Source organism: Anguilla anguilla, chromosome 4 (genome assembly GCF_013347855.1).
Source record: "Anguilla anguilla isolate fAngAng1 chromosome 4, fAngAng1.pri, whole genome shotgun sequence".
Lineage (NCBI taxonomy): Eukaryota > Metazoa > Chordata > Actinopteri > Anguilliformes > Anguillidae > Anguilla > Anguilla anguilla.
The window spans coordinates 12,100,846-12,120,771 of record NC_049204.1 but is presented as its reverse complement, the minus strand read 5'-3'; the positions used below and the strand labels follow the sequence as shown (position 1 = coordinate 12,120,771).

Sequence of the window (19,926 nt, the reverse complement as noted above, 5' to 3'; positions counted from 1 at the left end):
TAATGCACAGATATGTAAATAAAGTTTTCAAAGCAACATTTTATCTTATTTACAGTACCTTTGCTGGGAATGGAACAAATATGGAAACATTTTAAATATGGACAGCTTTCAATGAAACTGACAGTCAAGCTAAAACACACCTCTCTGCTACAATCATTCATTTCTTTGAACACATTGTATAAACATATCCTGAACAAACCTCTCAATTTAGCTTTGATACAGACCAGCAAAGCAAGTCACAATTCATAAGGGATGAATTAACTTTCTGATCGTATCGAATGCAAAAGATGGTTATGGTAATTTAGCCTTAAAATAAATATTAAGTTTCAAAGTGGTTAAAAGTCAAAACATTTTGTGTGAAAAACCTTGCATACCTAGGTTGCCTTGTGCTGCTGTCATTACAGCCAAGGCACCATCTCCAACGGACACTGTTGTAACAGGACACTTTATTGGGATACAATGCTGCCGGATATACACCAACAAGACATCTCCGCTCTTTTGTTCCTTCATTTTTTGTTTATATATGCATATAGAAAATAAAAACATATTTGATGTGCAAATTGTAAACTTAATACAATAAAAAATAAATCCAAAAAGGCAATGGTAATTTCCCAACAGCTTCCATCAGGAAATGTAAGTCTTGTTTGTTGACGTAAAAGCAGAGTCTGTAGCCAGTTGGAGGAAGCTATGCTGAAGGTGAGGTTGGACGATTGCGCCATGGTTATGAGACAGTCCCCTTTCCCCCTCCGCTGCCAAACGTAGTCCTCTGTAGTGTACCAAAGGAGGCACCCCTCTTCCCCCCCCACCTCCCTCAAAGCGACAGGATCTCAAACTCCTCGTCCTCCGAGTCAAAGAACCGCTCCAGCCGGTCCGAGTCTGAGAAATCTGTAGTAGAGGGACAGGGATCAGGGTCAGAGCGGCAGAAATAACAGGGTCGTTCCAGATTGGATCGACATCCCTCAACGTTCTCCTCCTCAATTTTTAATGGTCATCAAATTAAACCGCCCACGTTTACATCAAGGCCTGCGATTGCTTTTGGAAAACCAGGTTCCTGTCAACTATGACCAAAGTTTGACGCACCAACTCAATAAAATAGATGTAGTAGAACGCCCATCCCCCACAGACTATAGAGGCCTGTGTGCCACTGACCTGGAGTGAGATTGAGCACGTCTGTGTTGATGAGGTGGGACGGCTGGCTGTCCACCAGTTCGAACATGGGCAGCCCTTCCTTACTGCAGGACAGCTGTGGGACAGGGGACACCCGGGTTAGCGCTCGCGCACAGCATCCCGCAGACACCGCCAACTCTGAGCCTGGCACGAGGCCGCATGCGGGCGCACGGACAAAACTGCCGAGTAAGCCCTCGCTTTCCTCCCCAACGCCAGTCGCCTCCGCTGGCTTCGAACAGAGCTTTCCACTTAACATTTACTGATCACGATTTATCATTTGGCTCCGTGCGCCGGGCCGTACTTTGCCAGCAGCTGACCCACCTTGCGAATGCGCAGACACCAGTCATCAAAGTCATCCTCTGTTCTGCAGAAGAAGCCCTAGGCAGGAGACAGAACTACTTTAGCATGGGGCGCCAGGAATGCCATCCCACACAGGACGCCAGCTCTGACCAACACAGGGCCTTCAAGGTTTGTGACACTGGTGCTATATGCCCTCCACTTTGTGTGTTAAATGAGTAGAGCATAATCGCATCGCTGCGGGAAAGCTGCCCATTTTAACAATATTCACCCCCCCACCCCCGCCTCCGCCTGTGGTACATCCCAGCTCTGCCACTTTTGTAATGGAGCGTACCACTGCAATGGAGGGGTCCAGCTCGCAGATGTGCATGCGGCAGGGCGGGTGCTGGCAGTGGTACGTGTCGTCGGGGACCTGGCCATCTTCACACGGCTCCACCGCCGGCTGAGTGGTGTGGGGGTCCAAATAAATGAGTTCCTCTCCTGCAGAAGTGTGACGGGGAGTTTTAAGAACAACCACTTTGGGCAAGACAACACTGATGAACCCTATTAACTGCCAGGCAGCAAAAATTAAGAAATTATGAGGGGGTTACACACAAATAGGGTCCAGTTTACAGAAATCAAGAAAGCAAATACGGATGACAAAATATGCAGTTTGGGATATTTGCCCACCCCGCTCAGGGAGTCACGCAGGCGCTCGGTACGTACTCACCCACAAAGCCGATAAAGTAATGCGCGCTGTTGGGTTTCCCGCCGATGACTCCCAGAGACTGAGGCAACATGAAGCATTGCTGGTGTTCCATGGAGAAAAAGAGTTTAGTCTTTACTCAGATCAAAGTGAATCACTCAGTTTTTGCCGATATTGCATCCTGAATTTTATTAAAGTCTCAACACCCGTACATCTACCTTCCAGCAGACTTCAGTTGGGTCTGAGTTTTTAAGCCTGTTAGCCTTACTACTACTACATGTCCCCATCCAGAGTGTGAGGCAATTCCATTTCAGCCAATTCAAAACTGACTGTCACCATCACTGCTTAGTACAGGACTGTACAAGTGTGACCACCATACCATCAGTGTCTCCATTTAAGCCTATGCAAGTGTGAGAACAATAACATCAGTGTCTCCATTTAAGCCTATACAAGTGTGAGAACAATACCTTCAGTGTTGTCCACATAGGCTTGTGTACAGTAAGTGCAGAAACCCTATCCCCAGTGTCCCCATGCAGGCCTGTGTGCCAGCCGTACCTTCAGAGTCTCGATGTAGGCCTCGTTGATGTCGCTCAGACCCAGCCGCAGGGGGATGAGCAGCACCAGCGGCTTCCAGAGTGCAGTCTCCTCCTCCCCCAGGGCGCAGGCCCCCTCCAGGCAGCCGTTCAGCTCCAGCCCCGCCCCCGTGCACGCCGCCCCCGCGAAGTCCAGCCAGGGCATACACAGCCGCTCTGGGACACGGGAAAGGCCAGGTCGTCAGCTCACGGGCGTCTTAAGCCCCTCTCCCCTGCCACCAACCCACATTGGGTTCTCTTTTGCATTTCTGCTAGCGGGAAGCAAGAGTATGGACTGCTTGATGAATTAGAAGACTCACTGATTTCCTCAATGACCACGGTGTTGTCCATGGCAACGTGCACAGCTAATCGGCTCCAAGTGTCGAACACAGATAGTTTCCTAGGGGAAGATAAATGGGCAAAAGCTCAGACTCTACCTTTCATTAGTAATTAAACAAATTATTATCAGCGATTCCATTGCCAATCTAGAATGCCATATTCTGAAGCCAGTATCATCTCAATTCAGAAGAGCACAGGCATGCCAAGGCATGTCTTGCCAGTTGTTATGCTTTTGGTGCTCTTCTATAGGCCAAAAGAATATAAATGAAAGACATGGTGAGTTCTGTAGACAAAATATGTATTAAAACTGAATATATTGTTTGCATGTTGCAGAGAAAGAAGCAAATGTGGTTGAGACAGGCACAACCTGGACAATTACACTGACCTTATTACAGCAAGAGCCAGCCTATAGAGTACCGGACACTCCATTCATTTGCAAGTCTTAAATGAGCAGTGAAGTGAAAACGACTGTTACACAGCCACATTTGTTTTCCCTCTGCAGTCCACCAGCTCTGCCGTACAGTCATTGCATGCACAGGAATATGCCTACAAGCCTACAGGAACTGCACTGGTCTCCATTGGTGTACGATGAAGCAAAGACGATCCTGCCAAGTGAACCCCCCCCCCCCCCCCGGGAAGGGCAACACTACAATCAATTATGCACCACTCTGCGAGGCCAGTCAATGGTCAGGATTAGACATTGGACCATTGGTGCACCACACACAGAAGCCAAGGGGATATTTGATAAGATCTGTGTGGATGGTTGCCCTGCGATAGATTGGCGGCCTGTCCAGGGTGTATTCCTGCCTCTCGCCCAATGAACGCTGGGATAGACTCCAGCACCCCCCGCTATCCTGCTCAGGATAATCAGGTATAGATAATGGATGGATGGATGAATGGATGTGTGTGGATGGTTCACCTATGCTCAACTGTGCTCTCGGAGCAAAGTAAAAAGATAAATCTTAAAAACTCTTACTTGAGAACCTGTGCCACCGTGTTCGGTCCATACCACTGGCCAATGGACTTTCCTTCTCCAACTCCCATCTGGGCTGCAGTGGAAAACATCACTAAAAATCTATTCATCCACTGAGAAAAAAGCACTGCTGAGTGTGTGCTTTGTAGAACATAAATCAGCCATTACAAAAAAAACTCAAATACTGACCACCGCTTCCTGACATAAAATCAATTAAAAAAACATTTTGTTAATGTATCTATTCAATTTACTTCCGGTTACAGTTATTATAGTTTGACTTCTCAGACCTGTAAAACAGTGCGTTTTCCATTTACTTACCAATCTGATGTATAGAGTAGTAACTGTCCTTCTTATCGATGAAAGCATTGAGTATGTTGAAGTATTCTTCTTTCTGTTTCCGTCCTTTTACCCACCTCCAGTCTAAACAGCCCAAAGACATAATCACTGTCAAAAACAAAACTTAAGGGGGCACCTGGATACCTGCCAAAGGCAATAAATTAACACCTCTAACCTAGATATCTTTAACAATTCTGTACAGTAGATTCTATATGGAACAATACATGTTGGATCACTGGATGTTAATCCATCCATCTATTCACTATCTAACCCACTTATACCTGGTCAGGGTCATGGGAGGTGCTGGAGCCTATCCCAGCATGCATTGGGCGAGAGGGAGGAATACACCCTGGACAGTTCGCCAGTCCATCACAGGGCACACACACCAGCCACTCACACACTCATACACATACAGGGGCAATTTAGACTCTCCAGTTAACCGAACCTGCATGTCTTTGGACTGTGGAAGGAAACCGGAGTTGGGATGTTAATGCAGGATGATATTCTGGTTTGTCCTAAACACCTTATTCTACAGGAAATAAAACACTAATCCGTGGATTTCTTTTTGAGGAGACGCACCTCGGCCTAGGTGCCTGCAGACCAAGGCCTCGCCTAAGATCATCTGCCCACACCGCAGCATACAGCCCCAGCCGGTATCGGATGTGGGTCCCGTTCCTCCTGCAGCAAGACAATCCATAAACAGCTTATATTATCTTTCAAAGGACATGGGCTTTGTCTAGGGTTATGTAAGCACATAACACTGTATCCAAAACTTCATTGTATAAATAAATAACAGAACATTCCATGGCACTGTGTTCACAAATAAATTTAAGTAGGGGCTACATATTTATATAGGCTACTTAACACTATTTTCATTTTAGTGACTCGCAAACTTGTGATGAGGTGTAAGCAGCAAACAAAGGAAAATCCTAATTCAGAATTATGAGAGTACTGCAGAAACACCCTCTCCAGTTACATGGTCCTGATATACAATTAATTTGATGTATTCTATAAATGTTTATTTATATAACTTGATTAATAATGTCACTCACCAATGGGCAGAAAGTTCTTTCTGTAAGTGAACCACAGGCGTGATGCAACATCAGACAGTATATCATCCTTCTCTACAACATAAATATAGAAAATATATTTTTTAAATCATGAGCAAGTCCAATAGCTTTGCGTCCATGAAATATGTAGCAACCAAGATCCACGCAAACACCTTTTTTCTGTCTGAAATGTGTACATTTCTACAAAAAGCTACAGCAAAAACCCAAATGAAGCTTTATGATTTAAATTCCTAATAATACAGTCAACGGCAACAATTCAGACCTGTAAGTAGTTAGAATTTATCTGAAACCTTTTGTGGTTGTTGAGACACTGAGACCTCAACAAAAAACCAACAATTGTTTTCAAAGGAACCTGCTTGTCAGGTATTGGATAGCCCAAAAAAAAAAAGGGTCATTAGGAACATGTAGACACACCAGCTGAATATGGTAAAAAAAAACAATAACTGATAAATGAAAAGACTACAAGACAAATCTCTGCATCAGAGTCAAAATAATGATATTACATCCCGTTGAATGGTTCCTGTTTTTTAATAAGCCAAATAGCGTTTGCACTAGGTCAGCACACGCACACACACACAAGTTGATAAAGACATATATTGAATGCATTTCCGCCAAATTATTCCAGTGTATTTAGCACAGAGCATGATCAATATGAAAATCTGAACCAACATAGTTAAAATTACATTTACTATTGTACAGCTTACAAGGAATGCAGCCGCGTTGGGCAACGCTAAGCGAATGCTAATTCAGTTCTACTTCAGAGTTCTTACACAGAAAGCCATGCCTGGTTTGGCTACACCATCAGTAATATTTCACCCTGAACGCCAGTACCTGTGAGTGCGCTGAACTCCCTGCCCAAAATCCAAACCGGCTCTGCTGTCTCGGGGAAATCTTCAAACTCTCCGAAACGCAGTGTGTCGTAAGTGAGAGTAGCTGAAACAGAAGCAGTGTGCATTTATTGCACCCTAACTCGAGGGGACATTTCTACAATTCGACACAGGAATAATGCGAGTCCAAGATCCGATCTCACTGTAGAGTTAAATGCAAATACTGTGCAAGTGCCGAAGAATGCACCATGTTGTTCAAAAGACAAAAAATAAAAATTAGAATAAAATGGCACTAGTTACCAGGCGATGAAAGAATGCCTATAGCGCTTTACTGACAGCAACTAAATTATTTATCGATTTGTTTATTTATTTATTGGGGAGGAGGGGTGTATAAAGTGTGAATATTTATACTAATATACTAACGGTCTATTTAAAGGATAAAACAGAATGTTTTAACTTAATTAAATTAAAATACAGAGTTACAAAGGAAATAAGTTTTCTGAATATTAAAAAACTACCTGCTTAATTATACGGTGCATTCGAGACTCAGATTTAAACTGCGTTAAGTGACTTGGAATCATCTATTTATCGCAGCTACCGTAGTCTGGTTGCCTAACTTTTCTAAATGTTTAGGAACCTAAGAGGGGAGAAGGCAATGTGATGGCTGTCTTAAAACAGGACAGCAGCCTTCAGCTGTGTCATGTAGCTAGCTCGCTAGCCTGCTAACTGGCTAGCTATCTAGCGCACTTTATGATCACAGCCGATGAGCGGCTGAGTCAGACTGGGCCAGAGTGAGGACATACCTCTGGCAAGGACAAGTGTCGTCAGCGACATTCACCTATTCAGTACATCACTGAATTATCTTTCATTTAAAGGCGAATGCAGAGCTAAAGCTAGCTAGCCTACAATGCACCCGCTATAGGCTAGCTAGCAAGCTAAGACCTTTAGCTTCAAACATTAAGCACACATGTGACTGACACTATATTATAAAGCCTAACACGAAATCAAAAGTCATATTCATACCAGTGTCTTGTCATGTAACGTTAGGTGAAAAAAGAAATCCTGTGGAATCTCTCTTACCTGCATCCATCCCGTCAGTGACTCACCCTACCTTGTTAGGGGAACAATGCAAACTGAATGTGACCAATAGGCAGCACCGTTTAGAAAGCGATAGGTATTCAGATGACGAAAGAGGCGCTGTTAGCTTTACAGTTTCCAATCACAGCAGCCATTTGGACGGGACTTGGATTTTCTAGCCAATTATAATAATAAGCAACAGTGACGTTACATTACGCGTGTCCAGAACAAACGCTGGGTGAGCGTTAGTAAACAGGAAGTTCTGCAGAAATTGTCTAGACAGCAGTGTCCCATGACTAGCGGTCGTATCTGCTTTCCTCAGAGCATATTGCGAAAGTGTTGACCCATCCGAAGACCCAAATACCCCAGCCCCAGACAGCTGGTTGCTGTTGAATTATTACATGCTTGCCTCGTTTGTGTAGCTTCTAGCCATCTTGACTTCCCAGATACATAAGAACGTGCAGGCAGTGGACAAAACTGAAATGTCTGCTATCTAAACGAGGGACTAAAATTAGGCTGTTTGTAAAGCAGAATCCACACGTATGGCTCAGTCATTAATTAAACCAAAAGCATGCCAGTAAGTAAAAGATCACATGCTGATTTAATCCGTGATTGTGCAAACGAACATGTTAGAAATAACGAAACGTGGCCGAACAGCTCCACAGGGACATCAGCTGGTATATTTAAGTAAGGGCAACCGAACCTTCTGGTCTGAACAAGCACACTACCTAGGTTGCTCTGTGAACCTTTACTTACATGTGCTGTGAAATTACAGCATAAAAATGCTTAATCTGAAGATTTGACATTGCCAATATATTTCTTGTGAATAAAAGAAAATGCTAATTGTTTTGTATATGAACTATAAAATAATTCACACCATTTTCGCAGTAAAGTCAGATGAATACCCATAGAGGAGGTGATGCAAACAGCCACAGTAATACTGCAACCAACTAGTTCATGACAGCAAAAATGTGCCACATTTTGATGGTGTTTTTTTTTCCACAGTTGAGCTTCAAGATGTTTGATCTCATCCGGGCCTTAATTTTAGTGACACCATTAATCAAGGAAGGGGGGAAGAGGAGCAGGGACACATTTAGTATTTATGTAAATTTAGGAGTCGTCAATGTCGCATTCAAATAAAATGCATGCTGGTGAATAATTTTCCCCAGGGGTAAGGTATAGCAGATAAACAGAAGGGGTCTGAGTACTGAGCCCTGGCAGACTCCTTAATTGACAGGGAAGACATTGGACTTGTGGTCATACAAAGTGTTGTCTGTTGGTGAGGTAGGATTTACATCATGGTAGAGATGTGTCAGGGGTTCCAATGGTGTTTTCAAAGCATGGCAGGACAATGTTATGGACAACCACGTCAAAAGCTGCTCTCAGATAACAGGAGAATGTTCAGAATAAGTCATCGACAGCTTTGAGGGCAGTGTCTGTGGTGTGCATGGTGTGAAACCCAGAAGCAATGTGATTTTGGTGAGATGAAATCCTCATTCAAGGATTTTAGCCCAAAAGGAGGTTACAGATATGCCTGTAAATGTTATGTAAAGTGGGATTTCTTTAGGATGGGGATGACTGCAGCATGTTTTGACAAGTGTGGAAGGGGCCTGAAGCCCTATGTTTCAGCCAGTGCTAATGTATCCAATTTTATGTACAATGACTTGGGAGTGCAAACCGTATGGGGTGCAGGCACAGAAAACAAAAGGAGTTGGAAGCGTTGGTATTATCTTAACAGTAGATGGCAGCCTTTCTTAAAACACTGCAATGCTGTCGCCACTGCAGCAAGTCCTCCAAATTGTAAAGCTATTCATAATTGTAAGTTTGAAATGTAACTATACTGACTAGTTCATTCCAGCTTAAATTTGTATAAGAACGAAACTTGCATAACAAAATCTCATAATTCTGGTCACTGATTATTTCCTGTTTGGATGTTTAAGAAGGGTTTTTTTTCTGCACTGCAGCAGTATAGATTTTGGCCACACCAGTCTTTTTTTCCTCATTTTCCTGTCATCACCATGTTGTCCTCAGACAGCATGGAATTGGGCTTGAATTTTTCCATCTCTGATCATTTCCTTGTCGCCCTTGATGGTGTACAATAGGAGCCCATGCTGTCAACTCCAGAACCGTAAGCTCCTTATTCACCTTGCTATTGATTCTTTATTATTCCTCATTTGCTGGTCATCAGGGAAATGTGTCTAGCCAATTCTGATTATATGACGTTACAGCCATTTAAAGGTGCAGTATGTAAGTTTGTTGCAAGAACATGTTTGTTCATATTTTGTCAACTTCCAGCATGGTGAAGTTTGGAGCAGCTGATTTCAGAGTCTGGGCCAGTCAGAGAAACCTGATTTTTTCTTAGACCTTTTAATTTATTGACATCTGTCGGGACGTGAAGGAAATTTAACCAAACATGAACAAAAGTGTTTTCCAACAAACTTACTGCACCTTTAAGATGTTCTTCTCCAGGGACTTTGCCAACCAGATGTGATTATATATACATGATCACCTGTTAGTCTAATTTAAAAGCTAATAAAGACCACTCTAAATGAATTATTCAAATTATAAGTGTGACATACTGGACATGTGGAATGTCATGCAATGCACCACACTAATTACACTAATATGCAGTGCAAGTTGCACAGCTGCAGATGGGACGCATCAAATTCTCAGGGTGGGAATCCTATTTGTTTTGTCTTGCACTTTGACTTTCCTGTCAAAGATAGCAGGATATATTTAACAGGATATTAGTGTGTACAACCATGGTTGTAAGGGTCATTTTCAAAATGTTGACATTCCTGGAAAACTGTGCACTGCAGTATCTACAACCACTGAGACTGATGAACTAAACTCTAGTGTTATATAAATCTAAACAAGCGAGCTTAGAATGTTCAGACAAGATATGATACTATCCTTTAAAAGGAAACTTGTTTGTAGCATAAACAACTAGAGAAACACAGGTTTTCCCCCGCAGATGTCTAGAATGCTTGCTATAAAAAAAAAAACAATTGTTTTAAGATATTAAAAATGTGTATTTTATTGGAGACATTCATAGGATACCAAGTGTGTGGTTTTACAGTTATTCATAGAATAAAATTCATTTGAAATGAAGACAAACATTCATTAGTCAACTTCCTTACAGAGGCCCATAATCATATTGTTCTGCAGAAGCATCCCAGTAGAAAAAACCTCTAAATACAGGAAGGAAAGGCATAGTGTACAATCCACTGGGCCACAGTTCTCTGACACAACCTCTGCATCTTCAATTCAGCATTCACACACAGGCAGTTTTTTTACCACCACTTCAGACAGGACAAAGCTTTCTTCTAAAAAGAGTCAGCAGACTCGTCTTCACGCTACGTCCCCCTTTAATAATAATGCATAATTACGCATAGTAAAACCATAGTAAGAGTCGTTACAGATGACCTCAGTTTGCGCCAAACCTCGGCTGCTCCAATCAAGAGTCTTCCAAGGTCATTCTTATCAGCCTCTCCCCCATGGTGTATTGCCCTCTGAGAACAAAGGTGCTCAAGCACGGTCCCACACTGCCTGAGCAACCGCGCCAGAGAGTGGAGTCTCTAAGTCTTACTCAGTTTCATCTCTATAAGAGAAAGTCACACTAACCGCGTCCAATGAAATGCAAGCCCTTGGCGTGGAAAAGCAAAATGGTGACTAACAGATGCAGGTGCTCCTGGCCGAGGGTAGCAGTAGAAAGCCAAGCGAGTAGTAGTTGAGCGGTATCTCCTGTGCGAGACTCGTGCGAGGACCCCTGTCTTCGTACGGAAAGGGGGCAGGGTGAGCTGGGGCGGGTGTAAAGTGTCGGGTGTAAAGTCGCCATCTTCAGCGGAGGCGAGGGGGACCGCGCGTGGTGCTCTTCGCCCCGGCCACGCCCTCACCGCTCTCGCAGGAGGTAGAAGACCGCCGCCTTCAGGAAGTGGACGCAGGTGCAGGCGGCCGACACCAACCAGTGAGAGCGGAACCTGGGGTCAGTGTTCACCACGCACTTTGTGATGTCGGCCTATGAGAGGAGAGGGGAGGAGACCGCATTCACATACTGTTCTCAGATGCACAAATGATCAGACCCGACACTATGGACACCCTCATGGCAGCGCTGGCCATTCCTGGTTGAGGGAATCAACATCACAACACAGATTTAAAAGATATCAATATCAGTAAGGAATGGCAGGACCATGTGTATCTTCGATGGCCACCATTGACTAACATCAGAGTGGTTACAGCTCCTAAAGCCTGTTACAGAAGCAGTATTCAGTCGTGTTTGGTCTCCGTAGCTACATATTCAAAACATTGGCTTAAAAAGTATCAACTGCATTCCATGTTTGAGTTGTCAATCAAAACTACAATACCACTATTTTTTAGTCAACAGAATGCTGTACAATAGTGAAATTACACAAATACGTGACAGGAAAGCCAAACGTTTTTATCTGAACATCACATCTAACCATAAATTGCTGACTAAAGGTCATGTTTATAGTAATAAACCAAGGCAGGAAATAAGGGATATACAGTGCACAGAACCGCGCTCAGAGCTACAGGAAACCTTCAGATACTATGTAGTGAGAATGTGTGACATACAGGAAACGAAACAACTATGATCGGTTATAGGAATATTTCTCTGGTCTAATTTTTCAAACCTGGCCAAGAATAAAATTTAAAAAAAACCTTTGTGAAAGGTAAACAAATCCATGTAAATGTTTTACATTCAGGCATATGTACTCAGGTAAGGCAGTGTGACATTGTGTGATGCTGGGCTAGCTTTGTCCATCGGTATGAAATGCCGAGACAGGGGAGGAAAAACAATCTTCACTCCCGTGTTTGGTTTTAATTACTCTGTCTGAGGGCTCTAAATGGGCTAATGGAGCCTTCCTGTGTTCGTCTCTTTGTTCTCTGACCTGCTGCTCGCGTGGAGCAGAACGTTCTAACCTGCCAGGCACCTCCCACGCTCTCCGTAGAGCACAACTATTAGGACCTCTGTGGCTCTGTGGATTTTTATCACACGTTTTTTTTTTGTGTGTCTATACTAACCCTCACGGTTCACTCCTTTCCGGCAGCGCCTCGATTTGAACCGCGGCTCTGCTTCCATAAATAACCGTTATTAAAGAGGACGGGCCAGACCGTGTGAAGAAGGGCAGCCTTGTGATAATAAGATGAATAATTTCAGCCTTGGCAACGGCGTCGGATCTAGGTGACTGGGGGGACAGGGAAGTGTTCTGGGGTTTGTCTCTCGCTCCAGCTCCATTACCATCAAGTCAGCGCATTCGGGCCGCTCACCTTTATTGCAAATTCCGCGGATTACTATCGCAGCCGACCGGTCCAATCGGCTTGACGAAGCGCAGGCACGGCAATCAAGAGAAACAGGGAACTACCCGGACCTACGAACAGCGGGTTTCCGTCCAGGAACTTTCCCACAGTCGACTGCAAGTCTCGAGCCCTTCTTCCTGGCCGTCCCTCAGGGGCACGGTTAAATTGAGAGGGCCGCACGCGGGCATTCGAAAGTTCAAGAAAAGCAAACGGGAGAAACGGCCGAGGCCGCGCCCTAGGGGACGCCGCGGCCAGGCGTGCCCTGAAGCTAGATGCGGCGGCGGGCGCCAGCTGAAAAAGCCACGAGGAATAACGATGACATCATCCCTCCTGCACACGGAGATGACTGAAGGATGGACTCATGCCATCCGAAAAACTGCAACGCTGACGTTGGCAGCGCCTGACTACCAGTAATAGTACACCACTGCATCTCCACGTTGTCTGATGTACAGAGCTGGATACTGTTTGTATATACTGCATACCGTATAGGAACAGCTGAACCAGCTGCAAACCCACTGCCTCTGAACGCAAGGTAAACATTCCCACGCCACTCTCAGCAGAGCTGGGCCTCACCGCCTCGACCCACAGCTCCCCCGCGGAGGCGCCCTGAACGGCGGCGACCTGGAGAGGGAGACCTGTTCCCACGGCGACGGCGGGATTCTTACCCAGCCGCCCTTCCTCTTCAGCCAGGAGACGAGGCTCTTGCGCACGAACTCGCCCAGGCAGTCGACGATGGTGTGGACCATGGCGGGGTGGCCGTGCCGCACGCAGTCCACCGCCAGGGCGCCCGCCACCGCGTACAGGGACACCACTTTCCCCCACGTGACACCTGCGGACGAGACACGACACACTCACAGGCTGCAGCGTCCCAACGCCTCCCAGCAGCAGTGGATGAAGCATGGCCGCCCTCCATTGTTAAACAGTCATTATACCACCTTAATATCTGTCAGCGTGTGAGCTGCAACTAACCAGTGTGTACATTCATTGCCGCACTGCCTGAGGGATGTTTGCAAAGCAAGTGTAGAGACATGCTATTCCTTTCAGTAATTTGAGCCCATGACGTGCTTGTTTTGTGTCTACCCCAATCACACACTCCCTCAATAGTCTCAATTCCACTTTGCACTGCTTGTGTGCCGAAACGTTAAACGTTAACACCCATTCATGTTAAAATGATGTTTGTTTTTAAATTATGGTGAGGTTGCACTGAAGTTTAACTGGGAGAAAGAAAAGGTTCAACACGGGGTTCTGCAAAAACTAAAAGAGTGCACTTCGCCCAAATGAGGTGCAGTCGGCCTCGGAGGAAAACCACAGCTTTTATTCCCAGCTTCCCAACACCGCAGACGCTTTCCATAAGATGTGTCCCCCCCTTACCCCTCCTCTTACAGCGGAGCATTCCTGGTTGCATAAGGCGCCGTGAGGCCACGGCCCAATAACGCAATTAAGCTGTTTTTGTGTCCACAGTGGAATGCGGGCTCATGACAATCGCATGAGGTCAGCAGTTTCCGCGCGTTAAACGGGGCTTGGCGGCTGGATAGAGCGTGCGTGCCTGTCTCAGCCAGACCCGGGCTGCGTGTGCAATGCGAGACAGCGGAGAGCCTGCAAACCCCTTTTATGTCCACCGTTCCTTCATTAAGGGGGATTTGAGTGTTTTGGAACTCCAGCGGCAGGCGAGCTTTCACCCGCCAGCGATTCCCAAAAGGAAAATGAAAACACGACCGCAACAGGCTTTAAAAGGCGGCACGCTCCGAGCGTGCAACAATATTCCATATTTGGGCACATTCCCTTCCCCAGACAGCAGACCTTTATCAAGTTTATGCGTTTATTTGAAATAACCAATTGATCTAATTGACCATGTATGGTAGGGAGTTCAGACAAAAAAGAAGAAGGATCCGTTCAAACAGGGCAGATTCTCTTTTCTAGGAGATGTCCAATCCTGCGTCAGACAGTGTCAAATTTCCAGTAAACCTTGTTGTCATGGCTACAAACATTTCTGTGGGTTTTCAGGCAATCTACCACAGGAAACCATTTCCAGAGAACAGATTATAATTCTTGGGACACCCTCATGGGTAGATGTGCAGATAAGTCCTTCCCCGCCTGGGGTGGTACCATTACTGCGGTTAATAGCTTTCACCCTCATCCACCCACTGTGGTGCCTCCCAGTCTCCAGCGGTCACCAGGGACCTAGGTGAGAGCACCGAGCCCCAGGTCCTGTCCACACACACACTAGCCTTCACAAGCTCGACTAACATCAGTTCCACTTCCACAGAGAGGAGTCCACGTTCCCAAACTCGGAGGAGCTCGCACTCAGGGCAGACCCTGTGGGCGGGGGGTTGAAAAGAGACCCCGCGGTGGGAGGGACGAAACGAGATGAAGAGTGGGCGAAGGCTTCCAGCGCAGGGCCAGAAGTAAACACTGTGGTCGAGGCGAAGCGAGACATGCAGCCTCCCACGACTTCCTCTTCACAGAGCAGAGCAGGGCAGGTGGGGAGGGGAGGCGCTAGGCTAGCCACAGCAACGGGCTCCACTCTGCTACTGAACGGAACCTCCAACGCTGCGGCTTAGTAGTAGCTAAGACAGAAATGGTCATATGATTCTCTTGTAATGCGAGAGACAGACAGAGGAACTCATCATTCAGGAACTATGTGGCCATTTGTATTCAAATCATTAGAGTGAGACCAACACAAATGTCAAATGAAATGAAGTGTCTGTAAGTCCGAAGTCCGTGTCTGTAGTTTGCTATTCTGACCAGTTAAGGATGCTATTAGTATTTTTTCAATTTAAATATTTACATAGAGTCAATCTGTATGATTGCTTGCTTGTAATTGCTGTTACTGGCAACTCATACTGTCCGCAAATACCGAATGGAATGGCTAATATTACTTTTATCATTCTAGTTTTGGCATTTCCTTCTTTTTTTGCTTATCAAATTGTAAAGGCTGGAATGCAATGCACAGTCACCATGACAAGTTTCTCTGTGTTCTGCTGTTCTTCCCACTCGCATATGTCCGCTACTGAGAGGCTTCAATGCTGACAAAGGGCAACAGGCCCATTTAAGCAACGATGCATCATGCCGTCAAGCAACACCAAGTTTTGCTTGTGTACACAAGACCGTGACATAAACCCTGCTGCACTGATAAGGAATGACAGCGTGGAGGAAGGAAAATGAAAGCTCCAGCCAAACTCTCCTAACAGCACAAGTTCAGATAAGATCACTCTTGACATTCCTTGGCTGTTCGATGCAGGTTTTTGAAGAAGTGCATGCTCAGCAAAGCTATGGCCAGGTAAGCATGTTGGTGAGGACACGGTCATAGGCATCCTCTGGAGTTCCTGCTATTCATGACTTGTCTTTCAATGGCTTCTAAAGAGAGTAGATCACCATTTCATGGAGCAGGGTCTTAATGGATTTTAAAGTATCACTGGTTTCATCTATAGCCAAAGCATTATCTGAAGGGACATGGATATGTTTTTAGAAAACTGTAACTTTTCTGAAGTACTACTGGACCAAGAGGGTTATTCTGCATCCCCTTAACCCGGAATGCAAATGTATCAAAAACTACAGGAGTGGTTTCAGTAGGTCCCTCAGCAACAAGAAAGACCGTGCAAAGAAAGATTGATTGTGCAGAAAGCAGAAATTCCATGGCGCTCTTGGAATTTTCCACTAGACACCTCATGACTACAATAGCATTGTCTGAATGTGTACACGAAAATGTCATAATGTCCATTTTTACCTTGGAACACCATTTGTTACGTCCAATAAATCAGATGTGTTAAGAAAACCTGCTGCACTGGAACAAGGCTGGATGCACTGATCTACGGCCATTTTGGGTATTTCGTTTCACCGTTCTTCAGTGATGTGTTCAGTGATCTCTCAACTGAAAAATATTTAGCATAAACCAACTGCTGCTTGTTTGGTCAAGAAGAAAGACCAGCTGTTCAAATTACAAACAGCACAGGCACACATCTTCAGACATGGACGCTTCCCCTGAACAGGCTTACCAGTTGAGAAGATCTCGGAGGCCACGGCGAGGAAGGCATCGGACACCACGCTCTCCGAGGCCACGGTGATGTTCAGCTGCCGCGCCACGTTGCGGTAGACGTTGGGTCTCAGGTACTCCAGCTCGTCGCCTGGGGAACGGGGAGCACGGAGGGAATGAGCCAATGAGCTGCCATTCTGCTATGCTGCAGCCCTTAGCATATGCGTATGACAACACAGACACCACTGTCAAGCAAATGGGTAGAGCAAATGAACTATCAGCGTCAAAGGTACAGGTTATGAAGAAAAAGGTGATCGTATGGAAACTGTAAGAAAGACCGTATGGAACGGTTAACAGACATTCTGCATCAAAGTTAGGAGGCCTATCTTTTGCTGATTTTGTCCTGTTTTGTCCAAATGCCAGCACTCACAGAAAGATCATTCTGGTGGTCTCAACTGACAGACTACTCAATTCTATTCTTTTCAGGAAAGAAAGTTTCTTGTGCAGCAGTTTGGTGAGAACACGGATGACCACACGTTCCTTTCAGCAAGCTGTCTCAAACCACTTACCGAACTGTTAAATTTCACGCATGATGTTGGGGAAGGCAGAATACAACTGAAGTGTGAAGAAGTCACCACAGAAAATGTTAAGGAGGCTGTAAAAATACTTTAACTGCAAATGAGCATCACCTTCACATGCCTGTAGCAATGAAGCATCGGCGTGCTGGGTAATGAGAGTTTAGGCATGACACTGAAAACAGTCAATCCAGACAAAAAGATCTGCTTTTCTCACAGTGACAGTGCAAGAAAGCAAATGCCATTGGTGGCTCTTGCACACTTCCTCCTTATGTACAGCACTGAGGGTGAGTGCTAGGAGCTTTTGTTCAAGGCAGACAATGAACATCAAGGGGAAGGTCTGGCAAACAGCATCAGTCAGTGCATGCCTCCGAACTGGCCTTGATCATTAGCACACCGCATATGCAAATGTTTTATAAGGCTCAAACAGTCTGCAACACTGCAGGATATGTGGCAGCATGCAGGATTTTTCATCTGGACTGCATTTACTGTAAATGCTACAACATCTGCTTTAGGAAAATGTGTCGAAACAAGCATGTGTGGTAGAAAAGTAACACGGTTCATATGACTGCCTGCCACACAAAATTTGAGGAAGGTGGGAAATGGCATTGCACAAATATCTTTAATTCGGTTTTAAATACTTTTTAGTGTATTCCTGGGTGGGAAGACTCCCTTCAGTTGGTGGTAATTAGGAGCAGAGATAGGCAAATGGAAGGTGACTAAGAAACTGTCGGCTACAGGCTATGCCTGAAAAAATTCACTTGGATCACTGACTTACCTAACCAAAGGAGAACTGAGGATACCTCTCCTTGCGGTCCTCCAGATGCCGACGGGCTCTGTTCGGATTTAGACCAGCCTATACCAGCCCGATTCAGCCTAGAGTGGATGTAGTCTCTGCACAGCGCCTTGGCCTGCGACACCAGCTCTTTGTCAGTCGGGGAGCGGTCGAACACTTCCATTACTTCAGCTGCGAACACTGAAGAGCGGCGCAACATCTCCATGCCCTTCATATGCAGTCAAACACAAACAACTACCAGCCCCAAACCACCACCTTAATCACCGTGTATGGTCTTCTGTATCACCACGTTTTTCCTTACACAGGGGGCGTTTCCCACTAAGAGCAAGGTCTCCCTGCAGAAGATATGCATTTATGTTAGCCTCAGATTAATTTCCACTAGTTCATTTACAAAACGCCTCGATGACCCAAGAAAACAAAACACAAAAACAATTTACGAACATAGGCTACAACTAATTTGTGAATAATTTCTGAAATCTATTCCGTAGATTCTTCAGTTGATAAAATATAGGCTAAGTATAAATAGCCGTAGGTACAACGATATTTAGCTTAAATACAGAACCAACCACAAAAAACAGATATTGTTCACAACGACATGCACGATGCGGAGAAGAGCATGTTCGCGTTGGTGTTAATTGACAACGCCGCTGAATTTTATTTCGCATTGCAATAAGCTAAAGTGCTTTCGAATAATGTTAGCTTGCAAATAAACAAGAAAGCACAGGATTACGATAAGGCATGCTAACTAAACTGTAAAATAAATGCAAATATTTAACTGAATTAGGAGTCGTTATTCTAAGGAAACCTAAGTTTTATCTTACCTCCAGAGTTCGTGCCCACTCAAATTGACAGGCGCCACGATGACCTGGGAGGTTATCTGCCAGGCTGCAATCTTTCAGTCTCATTGGCACATTTTTCAGGAGCGTGACACCTCCTGAATGGTTTTGTATGAATGAAAAGAAAAATAAGAGGGCACGATTTAAAAAATCTACCACTAAACGAATTGATATTCAACGTAAGGTCCTCATACGTGCACCATCGTTAGCTAATAGCTTCGGGGGTGAGTAATCTCGTTTAAGAAAGTAAATTCCAAAAATCAAAGTCTGCAAGACCACCCGCTTTCTTATCTACTTGCACCGCGTTAACGTTTGTTGATCTGCGCTGCTAAATTTGGGTTGCAACCCATACCAGGGGCAGTACAGAGTAAACCGTTTACTTTCAACTATAGTTTCCTTCTAAGGAAAATCACTCCGCTTGTTTCGGAGGCGGAGATAACAATGGTAATGTGTTCGATGCGGCTCCGCCTTCGCAGATACATAGAACCTCTACTACTAAATTCATGTAGGCATTCCCTCATGAGCAAGTAGCCTACCGGTGAAATCCGGTAGCCAATAAAGAACAAATGACCTCTTCAAAACAAGGTAATTGCGATGTAACATATGAGCATACTGAATTATGCTGTAAATGTAACATGACAATCATAATGACATATGTAACCTTTTTAGTTGGTGCCAAAGTCCCTTTTATGGTCCTGGTGTCAACTCATTAAATAACCTACGTGACGCTGAAGCTAGAAACAACAAGGTTACCGAAACATTCAACGATGTAAATTAAGTTTGTAGTAAGACTAATTCTCAGCAATCGCCTAACATATAACTGCAAAAGATAGCACAGGTGTTCAGTGCTATAGTCTAGCATATATCATCCCAACATATGAAAATAGTCTGCAACGCATGGCTATATATAACTTGGAGATTGTTTTTAAGAGGATTCCCAGAAAATACCAGGACCTTCCCTGTCCCTTCCCCAAACCCACAGGGCCCTTCCTGTGCGTAAGTGTTGAACAAATGAAAAAAAAAAAAAAAACTGAAATGTGTAAGAAGTACAATTGTGTTTGTTCCAATGCATTGTTTTCATTGG

General features: G+C 44.8%; 2 protein-coding genes across 3 annotated transcripts; both read right to left on the bottom strand.

The window, feature by feature from the left end:
• Positions 1-19: 19 nt before the first annotated feature.
• Positions 20-7,501, bottom strand: atg4b (autophagy related 4B, cysteine peptidase). Of its 2 annotated transcripts, none has more exons than XM_035415710.1 (13): positions 7,347-7,501; positions 6,271-6,372; positions 5,422-5,493; positions 4,949-5,050; positions 4,352-4,453; positions 4,037-4,109; positions 3,042-3,121; positions 2,705-2,898; positions 2,174-2,252; positions 1,799-1,944; positions 1,489-1,545; positions 1,150-1,243; positions 20-885 (listed from the first exon to the last, which is right to left on the bottom strand). In XM_035415710.1, the coding sequence occupies exons 1-13, from the start codon at positions 7,354-7,356 to the stop codon at positions 812-814; spliced, it is 1,185 nt and encodes a 394-aa protein (XP_035271601.1). In that variant the 5' UTR covers positions 7,357-7,501; the 3' UTR covers positions 20-811. The 2 variants fall into 2 exon arrangements, with proteins under 2 accessions (XP_035271601.1, XP_035271602.1); XM_035415711.1 differs by having other exon boundaries at positions 4,949-5,047.
• A 2,853-nt stretch (positions 7,502-10,354) lies between these two features.
• On the bottom strand, positions 10,355-19,285 carry boka (BCL2 family apoptosis regulator BOK a). The gene is made up of 5 exons (XM_035416167.1): positions 18,828-19,285; positions 17,989-18,341; positions 16,658-16,786; positions 13,328-13,491; positions 10,355-11,361 (listed from the first exon to the last, which is right to left on the bottom strand). Exons 2-5 carry the CDS (start codon positions 18,218-18,220, stop codon positions 11,236-11,238), a joined length of 651 nt encoding a protein of 216 aa, XP_035272058.1. The 5' UTR covers positions 18,221-18,341; positions 18,828-19,285; the 3' UTR covers positions 10,355-11,235.
• Between the last annotated feature and the right edge of the window lie 641 nt (positions 19,286-19,926).